The sequence below is a fragment of the Ochlerotatus camptorhynchus genome, unplaced genomic scaffold (genome assembly GCF_037179485.1).
Source record: "Ochlerotatus camptorhynchus isolate MF236.1 unplaced genomic scaffold, CSIRO-AGI_Acam_v1.1 ptg000433l, whole genome shotgun sequence".
Lineage (NCBI taxonomy): Eukaryota > Metazoa > Arthropoda > Insecta > Diptera > Culicidae > Ochlerotatus > Ochlerotatus camptorhynchus.
The window spans coordinates 2,759,362-2,770,683 of NW_027040919.1; the positions used below are offsets into that span (position 1 = coordinate 2,759,362).

Sequence of the window (11,322 nt, forward strand, 5' to 3'; positions counted from 1 at the left end):
CGTCGCAAGTCATTAATATACATAATAAATAAAAGGGGCCCTAATACACTTCCCTGGGGCACTCCAAGGTTGTTCCCCACGGGACTGGAAACAGAATCATTAAAAACAGTCCGTTGAGTTCTGTCAGACAAATAGCTTTCAAACCATTTATATGCAGTACTCGTAATTCCAAAGCGCTTGATTGATCTTAACAATAAGGGCATAGAAATTGTTTCAAAAGCGCGTTTAAGATCCAAAAAAACAGCAACAATCGTATCTTTACACTCCAAGTTATTTTTCCACTTCGCTAATACCAAATTCAACGCGGTTTCACAAGAATGACCTTCCCGATATCCCGATTGTTCTGGTATCAACAAAGAGTTGCTATTCAAATACTCCAACAGCTGGCCTTTAGCAACAAGTTCTAAGATTTTCTCTAATGTGTGCAACATGTTGATGGGACGAAACTCTTCGGCTTTAATCGTTCCAGCAACTTTTTGAATAGGAACCACTAAGGATTCCTTCCAAATTTGTGGCACAAGTCCATTCTGCAATGATTTATTAATAAGGTCCAGAAAGATGATGAAAAACAAATAACTCTAAGTTCATCTAATGTAATTGGGTGCAAAACTTCAAATCTACAACTACTATTAACTGGCTGTTTTATTTCGTCAGGTTCATCGACCAATTCAACAGATTGATTAATCAATGAAACACTGTCTACGAAATAATCATTAAACCTAGCTGCAATTACTTGTTCTGACTGTTCTAATGTGCCATTAAAAGTTATGGACCGCGGTTTGCAATTACTAGGTTTAAATAAAGATTTCAAAATTTTCCATAACTCTTTGCTGTTGTTTTGATGCTGATCAATCTTCCTTTGAACATATTCACAACGAGTTTTCTCTATCGATTGTGAATACTTATTACACGCGATTGTGTACCTATTCCAATGATTATCATTATTTGATCTACAAAACTTTTTGTACCATTTGTCCCTTTTCCGTTAAAGACGCAAAAGATCCAAATTATACCAGCTGTTCGAATTTTTCAAAGAAACAAACTTTTGCTCAACTAGTTGATTGGTACACGTTTTCAAAACGTTATTAAGAACAGCTGTAGATTCATCTAAGTTACCGGCCGCGAATGGAAATGTGGTCCCGAAGGAGGCGAACCCGCCAAATACACAGGAACTTCGTCCGATCGAAAAGTTTTGGGCGATAATAAAGAAGAAGTTGAAGAAAAGCGGAAAAACATTCAAAACCGATGAAGCTTTGAAGAAAAACTGGGAGAAATTGTGTAAGGAAGATGGGCAAAGCCTCGCCCAAGATCTCATGAGCAGTGTTAAGAGAAATGTACCAGCATTCAGCTTGGGGGAGGAAATTCAATAAATAAATTATGCCAAAACATAGCTAATATATAGTTATTTAATCCCTGAAAATTTGAGAAGTATTCGATTTAAAATGAATTTTTAGTGATCATTTTTGTGTGTCTCATGTTTTCCGAGTCCAATCTTTAATAGGGACCAACATGGAATATCTCGCTATCCTGGACATATAGAAGGTTATTGTCTTGCGCAAAGTTGTTCAGTGGATCAAGACCTAAAGGTTGATGGACAGAAGTTCGGAATTTTCTCACCACGCGGCGCTGTCATGTCGTAATAAGCTGGGTGGCCGTTTTGTTTCCAAAGTTGGTGATGATTTAACCTTCGAAACTGTACACTCTGTCGCTTCAAAGCGTAGATGACACATCCATGACCGCTTACACTTGGCGTGTTCAGTGTAGGTGACAGCATAACGGATCTCATTTTCCAGGAACACCTTCTGCACACCTCGTAGATCAGACCGAAGATACGTTTGACACCGCCACAGCGAGCCAGACGACGTATGGCGGTTATCACGAAGAACCTTGCGATTACGCTTGGCACCTCTTTTATCAAGTCCTTTGCCACGACCAGTCATTGTTGCTTGTTGGGTAGAAGAGTGGACTACCTAACCTGCCACCACATTCCTACTGCTGCTTCTGCTGCCTGCTCACCACACCGTCCGAAGCGAAAATGAGTTGAGGCTTTTGACTTTGACTTTAAATGATCTTTATTTCTTGTATTTGTGTGGTTTACATGTATTACTCATCAAGTGACACAGATGCGTCTGTTAAACTTAAGTTCTTTTGAAATTTCAATTATTATTAATTACAGTTCCTAGTCCTATCAGGCCTGTTTAGAGAATGACCACCTTGGTGGGATTGGTTTGTTTTAAATTTGAAAAAGGAGACTACTTATAACTACTTTTAACAACTACAACTAACCTACTACATATATACAAATTGCTTATCAAAGCGAGGGGGCGACACATCTAAATCTTAATTCTAGATGCTCTACAAATCTCACACTAGCGAATCAAACTTCAAAAAATCTTCTTTGATTTCTTGTATCTACTTGCATCGCGCATCATCTTTTTGCAGGAAATCTTCAAAATCGTCATCAATCTTCTTCATATCTACTCAGCGTGCACGCAGCTAACCACAGCAAAACACAATTTTTCCTGCATCGTAGATAGAGTCGCCTCCCTCGTATCAAAGCATGTTCTGATATATTACTTTTTTGTGCAAATTTAGTCTTAAATTCTTTAATCTATTTTGGCAATGACTGCACACTACGAAAAAGTCATGTAAATTTCAGTGCCCTGAAACCGACACATGCAAGCGGTCCTTTTGACATAAGAATCAGTTGAAAAGGACGAGAAAATCAATTCAATCAAACGCACTTTTCGTCGAGTTGCATATGTTTCAGTTTCAGGACACTTAATTTTACATGACATGTTTGTTTACGTGCCACGATTTACGTCAAAGCTGAATTACGTCTCGTAAAAAGTAGTAATTTCTAAGTGTGTGCCTCTTCGAGTAAATTTGTTATTCTAGTGTCGAAAGGACGATCAAGTACCATCCTCAGCACTCTATTCTGAGCGACCTGGATTTTGTTCCTGTGAGTCTGTGCACATGATTCCCACACCGAAGCTGCGTAGAGGATCTCAGGTGCTATGATTTGTTTGTAAACAGCCAGTTTGTTCACCCTTGAGAGACGGGATCTGCAGCAAATCAACGGATACAGACACCTAACCAAGGCAGAACACTCGACTACAGTTTTTTCTACATGCAAACGGAAGAGGAGCTTTTCATCGAACAACATCCCGAGATACACACTTAGAAAAAATCATGTAAATTTAGGTGCTCTGAGAGTGACATATACGAGCGTCAAATTTGACATAAATTTGAGTCATAACAGACGCGAAATAAAGCTCAATCAAACGTTCTTTTCGTCGAGCAACGAACTTTTCAGTCTCGGAGCACTTAATATTACATGAAATGTTTGCTTACGTCTCATCTTTTATGTCAAAGATGGATTACGTCACGTGTAAAATTGGTTATTTCTAAATGTGTAGGTTACTTTGGCAGACCACTCAACCATTATGCCATCCATGATTACAGTACAAGATGGGGCCGGTTTCAGTTTGGGCGATTGCCGATGGAGGAACATGATCGCTTGAGTTTTGGAGGCATTGATTTTGATTTTCCACGTGTTGGCATAATCAGCAAAGGCGTTAAGGCGTCGTTGAAGTTTGTTCGTTATTTCGCGAGGCATCCTTCCTTTGACGGCTATTGCGGTATCATCTGCGAACAGGAAAAACACGCAACCATATCCGAGGGGAGCAGTGTCGGTAGTGTAAATTCTGTAAAGCAACGGACCCAGCAGACTGCCTTGCGGGACTCCTGCTGGGATGGAAAACGTGTCTAAAAGACAACCATTTAACGATACCTTAAACGACCTTTGCTGGAGGTAGTTACGGGTGATTTTAACCAGATGTAAAGGAAAGTTGAAGTTACAAAGCTTGTACACAAGTCCGTCATGCCAAACATTGTTAAACGCTTTCTCAACGTCTAACAATGCCATGGCTGTGGACTTGGATACAGTCTTGTTACTGCGGATGTTATTCATCGATCGTACTAGCTGGTGATTGGTGGAGTGCCCCTTACTGAACCCGAACTATTCCGAAAGGAGAATGTTGTTTTCCTTGACAAATTTGAGCAAACGATTGAGAATGAGTTTCTCGAACAATTTACTCAGCGCTGAAAGGAGGCTGATTGGTCTGTATAGCTTGAAGGCAATGTTGGATCCTTACCGGGCTTGCGGATTGTTATGATTTTTGCTACTTTCCAGATGCTTGGAAAGTAGTGCAGTTCCAAGCATCTGTTGAAGATAGCGGTTAGAAAAGATTGCACTTTCATGCTGAGTCTCTTCAAGATCAAGTTGAATATACCGTCAAACCTGGGAGCCTTCATGTTCTTGGTGCATTTCAACGCTGATCAAATTTGTTGTACTGTAGTCATAGCCCCCGATGGACGACACAAGGGAGGCACCTAAGTTTTGAACGCATTGCGCAACCTGATCTTCGAGCGGACTTTGGATATTTGAGCTAATCAAATGCGATGAAGTGACATGCTCGTCGATCGCATTTGCTTTCTCCTGTGGGGTGAGTAAAAGCCGATCGTCATCATTTTCGACTCTGAGAGGTGGAACGCGTTTGGGATGAGTTTTCAGGACCTTGGCTACCTTCCAGAATGGTCTGGAGCGGTCGTCCATATTCTGGACAACACGGACGAAACTTTCATTTCGGAGTGAGTCCATTCTGGAAGCAATCTGCCTGTTCAGATCGGCCATTTCACGTTTTTTGCCCAGATATCCAGTCCTCTGAAACTGGCGTCTACGAACATTTCTCAGGCGAATCAAGAGTTGGGTGTGGGAATCAATGGCAATAAACTTACCCCTCACAGGAACTCGTCGGACGCACGCCTCGTCAGCCACGGTTATGGCTTGGTGGAGTCCCTCCAACGCTCGATCGATGTCCTCCACGGGGTCAAGCGACGGGTTGTCGATGATGTGTTTGTCTACCACGCGTCCAAACTGGGCCCAGTTTACGCGATGGTAGTCCTTGCGCAGGGTCGAAGAAGGAGCCACGTTGCAGTCCAGTTCAGCCACCACCGCACAGTGGGGATTTTAGCAACAAAAAGGCTTGAAATTGTCTGCCGCTGAAACCAAACATTGTAGCATATGACTTTTTTTGGGAAAAGTGTCAAGAAATTTATTCTTCTTATTTTGAATCGGCGCACGCTGTGATAAGTGCATGTTTGGATCCTATTTTGCCCTAAAATCCCATATTTTCTGTAGTTTTTTCCTATTATGATACTTTATTGATTCAAATTTTCAGTATCTTTTATCAGAAGTAGCCAATATGTCTTCTAGTAGTCAGCTTGTGCCTTTTAAAAACTATTGAAAACATATACAGGGGAGTATGGGGTCAAATAAACCAGAATTTAAAAAAATCGAATTTAATCTCAATATTAAAAATTTAAATATGAGACGCACAAAACACTCAGAAAGTGGATTACAATAATCTAAAGGACAAAACTGATAAAGCAAGTAACAAGGGTACCGGTGCAAAACAAAGTTTATACTTAAACTTGGTTAATTTTGGTCTTTTAGACTATTGCAACTTATTTACTGAGTGTTTTGTACAGCGTACACATTTATTTTTTAATATGCCATCAAAATGAGCAAACTTGTACATTTGACACATGGCTTATTTGACGCCTCATTCTCCTATGAATGTTTCCAATAGTTAATAAAAGCTCACTTCCTGGTTTATAAATGGTATATTTGGAAATTTTAAAAGAGAGATATTTCTATTTAAAGGGTGTCCACGATGAAATTGCCACACACAAAATTGATTCGCAAAATTCGAGTTTTCATCCGATTGCCATCAAATTTTCAGGGATTGAAAAATAACTATTAAACTTCATTTTACCATTTACTCGTATTTTATTTACAGTCCATACGCAAATGCCCGCACCTTGGCCTTAACCCCGGCCATAAGATTCTGCACAACCTGTGAATCAACCGTTTTTTGCATGTAAACCCATATTTTCTTCAGTTCCTCGACTGTCTTCACTACCTTAGGTCGTTTAAGAAGGTGCTGCTTCATAATCGCCCAGTACTTCTCGATGGGGCGGAGCTTCGGAGTGTTGGGAGGGTTGAACATTTTCGGCACGAAATTGACCTTATTGTCCCCATACCACTTCAGCACGTCCTTGGAGTAGTGGCATGAGGCCAAATCCAGCCAGAAGATTGTTGGGACGTTGTGGGCCTTCAGGAGAGGAAGCAGCCGCTTCTGGAGGCACTCTTTTATGTACACCTGTCCGTTCATCGTGTCCTGGGTCACGAAAGGTGCACTCCGCTTCCCGCACGTGCAGATGGCTTGCCAAACCATAAATTTCTTCGCAAATTTGGACATCTTCTGAGTGCGGACATGCTCCGGAACGCTGAACTTATCCTTGGCCGTGAAAAACAGGTTGCCGGGGATCTGTTTGAAGTCGGCCTTCACATATGTTTCGTCGTCCATGATGCAGCATTCAACTTTCGTCAGCAAGTTGAGGTACAACTTCCTGGCACGGGTTTTGGCGGACTTGTTCTGCTTCTCGTCGCGATTAGGGGCCTTTTGTACCTTGAACGTTCGAAGCCCAGCCTTAGTTTTGGCCTTCTGGACAAAACTTCGGCTTGGGTGCAGCTTCTTAGCCACATCCCTAACGGAGGCGTTCGGATTTCGGTTGAAGGCCCCAACTACGCGGTTGTGATTTTTGGTGTTGTACGGAATACTTTTTCCTTCACTTCTGGGCTTCCGATCGGTGGTCAACCGTTCCTCGAACCGCTTAATCACTCGCGACACCGTGGAATTCGCGATTCCCAACGTTTTAGCGATGGAACGATGCGAGAGATCCTTGTTCTCGTGATGAATGCGCAAGATTTTATCACGCACGAGCTGTTCTTTCGACTCCATTTCCGCGAGTTTTGATCAAAGGACTTTACAACTTGCAGGATGTAAATAATGCACTATGAACTAAATCCACCCAAATTTTCATTAAATTCTACCCAACGGTTAAAAAGTTAGAGCAATTTCATAGTGTGGCAATTTCATCGTGGACACCCTTAATGCCAATAAACCAGTTCAAATGCTTTCAATTGATAGAGGATTTTGGGGTAAATCAGGTTCTAAACATGTATTTATTTGTACGTACACAGCAAACAAGCACATTGGATGCTTAGATTCCTTTTTACTTCAAGAAAACCTAAATCTCGTGTTAGCATTTCAGCGGCAGAAATCTTTCAAATAAAGTGTTGTTTTGATATGAGATACCGGGGAAAAATACGCTCAAAACATGCACTTAAATCAGTTTTGTCCTTTAGTCTATTTTAATCCAGTTTCTGAGTGTTTTGTGCATCTCATGTTTAAATTTTTAACATTGAGTTTAAATTCGGAAATCTTTTATATTTTATCAAACAATCTGGTTTATTTGACCCCATACTCTCCTATATATGTTTTTAATAGTTTTTAAAAGGCATAAGCTGACTACTAGAAAATATATTGGCTACTTCTGATAAAAGGTACTGAAAATTTGAATCAACTACAGAAAATATGGGATTTTAGGGCAAAATAGACTCCAAACATGCACTTATTACAGCGTGCACCGATTCAAAATATGAAAAATAAATTTCTTGACATTTTTCCCAAAGAAAGTCATATGCTACAATGTAAGGTTTCAGCGGCAGACAATTTCAAGCCTTTTTGTTGCAAAAATCCCCACTGTGCACCGGTTGGTGTTCGGAGCTGAGTTCGTTCAAGGCTGCCGGCTTGGACAAGCCGATATTTGTCAGGAACAGGTCTAGCGTCGATGGGTTGCCCGCCGGTGAGATAAATGTTGGTTCATCCGAAAATCAAACGGAGTGATGTCAGCCCATGCTGTGAGTGGTCGAACAGCAGGCGACCGTTCTGGTTCTGCTGGTAGTTCCGCCAGGCTTCATGGCGAGCGTTTAGATCTCCTCCAACTACGAAGCGGGAACCGGTACGGTGATGGCGGATAGGTCCTTCTTGAATTTAGCCGCTAGTCCACTGCTGGCGGCACACTGTCGAGGGCAGTAGACGGCGATGAACTGGACGTATCCAGTCGACGAGTCCACCTCAACACCAAGGGCCTCGATGATAGAGGTGCGGATATGGGACAGAGTGTGGTATTTTATTCGTTTCTTGACGACGACCGCAACACCAACCCCCCCCCCCCCCCCCTCCTGGAGCTGGTGCGATCAAGCCGAATAATGTAGTGGTCAGGCAACCAGAAGCTGTCGCCGGACTTTAGATGAGTCTCTGATAGGAGGCCCACGTCGATACTATGCGTGCGGAGCAATTCAGCAAGCTCGAACTTTTTGGCTCGTACAGAGCAAGCGTTCCACGTGACAATAGTTAAAGGTGTAGACGCCATACTAAATGATAAACTTACCGAGCACTTGGATCTGTTCGGGCTTGTTGCGGCACTGAGAGCACTGGTCATGTCGACGAAAATCTTCATCAGCTCATCCACAAAGAAGAGATCGGGATTGGCGTTTTGTGCTGGTGGTTGTCTCCAGAATCCAGGGGGGGGGGTGGAGAGCTTTACCCAGCTGAGGCACCAGACGTTTCTTGACGGGGACCGGATTGCACCCGTGGATTTGCTTGACCGTGCCCTGAATGCCGCAGTGTTTTTCTTCTTCCGTCCTGGTTGGCTTCATGTGGATGCTTGTTTTCGGATCCGCTTGAAATCCTCGCGTTTGGGACACTATTTGTCGGACCCTTGATGAGCTCCACCACAGTTGGCGCATTTGCACGTTTCCGACTCGTCGACAATGCACTCGGAGGAGACATGATTTTGGGCGCATTTGCCACAGCGCGGATTGGTGTAGCAGTGCCGGGTGCCAAGCCCAAAATTCAGGCAACGCTGACACTGGGTGACGTCGTGACGGCCGCCACGGTATGGCTCCCATTGAACAATGATGAAGTTGATGGAGCGGATAGCCTTCAACGCATTGAGCGTCACCGTTCCCTTCTGGAAATGTACCAGGAAAAGGCAATCCGGGTACGTTTTTACGTTTTCGTCTCTCCTCGTGATCCGGAAGACTGCGATTGGGGCTAGCTTGTAACGGTCCTTAAGCTCTTCTTCGATCGACTTGGGGTCGAAGTTCGGTAAGCCTCTGATGACTATCTTGAAGGGCTTCTCAGCGGGGATGTCATGTGTGAAGTATTCCGCCCTGGAATCTTTCAGGTACTTAGCAGCAACCATTGTGTGGCCTCCTCATTGTTCTTCATCGGCAGTTCATATATATTATCGATGCGTCGTCGACTTTGGAAAGCAACCGTTTCGTGATGAATGTGTGAGTGCTGACCACGTTTTGCGTCCATTGCTACAATGGAAGCGCTCTTGTAATAGGCCATGTGATATCTTTCTTAGACATCGACTAGTCGCCGTGAGGGTTCACATAATGAATGTTTATTCTTGTACCAGTTTGGTTACATCTTACTTAAACTCTACACATCTTCATAATTCTACACAAATAACAATTAGGTGGGGAGGCGCTTGGAGTTGCCGTTTTAACCAATAAGAGTTCAATTAGAAATTTGTCAACAAGAGAGAAGTCGACGCTAAAACAAATGGGAAAGAGAGTTCGGCGCTGTGACTTGTAACATGATGCGCTTGGCGTCTGTCAGGCTTATTGGTGCATAAGCAAGAATTATCGATTGGCTATAAGTGTCGTGTATGGGAACAAATGTGGTTCGGAGAAGGAAGAGTCAATTTACGGTTCGCTATCTGGGAATGTTTTGAGGTGACGAAAACATGGGTCATCGTTTAGTGCTGCATGGGAAAATGCGTTCGCAATAATTTAATTTGAAGTGGTGTTTTACACTTGTGCAACTAAGCAATCAATTGTAAACCTCCACCGAGCTGATGGTTTGAAGTATGAGAACTTTTGGTTTGGATTGTGGGAATGTCTGGGTTTTGTCAATTGTGTCAATGTAAGGATTTTATGAACTGTGGGAATGTTTGGAACCTTGAAGCATGAGCTAATGAAGGCTTGAGGATAATGTGTGGCATGCATGTTTCATGTCACTGGCGTTCATGATAATTTATGATAATTTGGAAATATTAGAAATGCTACAATTTGGGATGCTACACTCTGCCCCCCGATGGCGTAACTGCCATACAATCAAACTACTAGAAGCGGCTCCAGTTCTGATGGAGGAGGCTTTTTCAATAGCGGAAGATAAAGTGTTTATTGTGTTGTTGACTATAGTTTCAAGATGTATTGTATAGTGACCAAGAATCCTCGGCTCTGTTAATTCGTTTGAGCCTTATCAAATAAATTAATAAACAAACAAAAAAAAAACAAACATTTTGTGGATTAAGGGCGAGCTCTTGCTCCTTAATTTTGTTTATTATCTGTTATTTCTGCGTAACAATCCAACTCTTTTCCATCCCATTACAGTGCTATCGCCACCCGGAGTTTCGCGGCCCGTACCTGGGTCCTCGCCCATCGGAGGAAAATCGCCGCGAGTTCACCGAGGAGCAGCTGCGTGCCGGTGAGGGTCTGATTGGTCTACAGGCCGGTTCCAACAAGGGAGCCACCCAGGCCGGGCTCAACTTTGGCGCTACCCGGAAAATTTTACTCGGAAAGTGAAGTGATTCTTCCCGTTCATAGAGTTTATAGGCGCATTTTCTGTTCCGTTTGCACCGCCAAAAATTTGAGTTAATTAAATTATTTATTTATTTACACTATTTGCCTCGACTACAAAAATTTAAGTGCAGTGAACGTGCTAAGCTTTACCCCTAGTTTTGTTTCTGTTTTACAGTTTATGATATTTATTATGCATTCGGTGATGTATGTCACTTCGATTTAAATGATAACTAAAAGTATTTGTAGATCGTCTAATCAGATGTGTGCTGTCATTGCGATAAGTACAGGAAATTGAAAACATTTAAGCATGAATGCTGTTATCTGGTAAAAAAAAATATAGTAGCTCTGCTGTATTCCAATACGGAAGATAGATTTTTTGCGACCCAATTGAAGAAACCATTATTAATCCTTTGCCGAAGATAGAAACTTCTCAGATAGTCGAGATATAGCACACCTTGTTCGCCTGAAATGGAGAATTTTCTGCAGGGCTGTCATCTGATCTCTCAATGCGCTGATTTTCTAAACTCCACTATGTTAGGATAGAGAAAAAAGCAGCAAACGACTCATAGTTGGCGCTGCGGTTCTGATGATGCCATTTTCATTTAAAGCGTCAATTCGATCGATGTACCAGGCTGTTCAACACAAAATATTGAATTACTCTAATTTTATTATGTTTTTCACTGTAATAATGTAACTGCAGGAAATAAAAAGACTTCGTTTATCCATATATGTAAGTGTAAATTAAGTCATAA

General features: G+C 42.2%; 1 protein-coding gene across 1 annotated transcript in view; it reads left to right on the top strand.

Annotated features, from left to right (window-relative positions):
* Positions 1 to 10,901, top strand: part of LOC135711522 (muscle-specific protein 20-like) — a 169,595-nt gene extending 158,694 nt beyond the window's left edge. Inside the window, exon 4 of the mRNA XM_065234392.1 lies at positions 10,382 to 10,901. Within this exon, the coding sequence (XP_065090464.1) occupies positions 10,382 to 10,573 (192 nt within the window). The 3' untranslated portion in view covers positions 10,574 to 10,901. The remainder of the gene's footprint in view (positions 1 to 10,381) is intronic.
* The last annotated feature ends 421 nt before the right edge of the window (positions 10,902 to 11,322 follow it).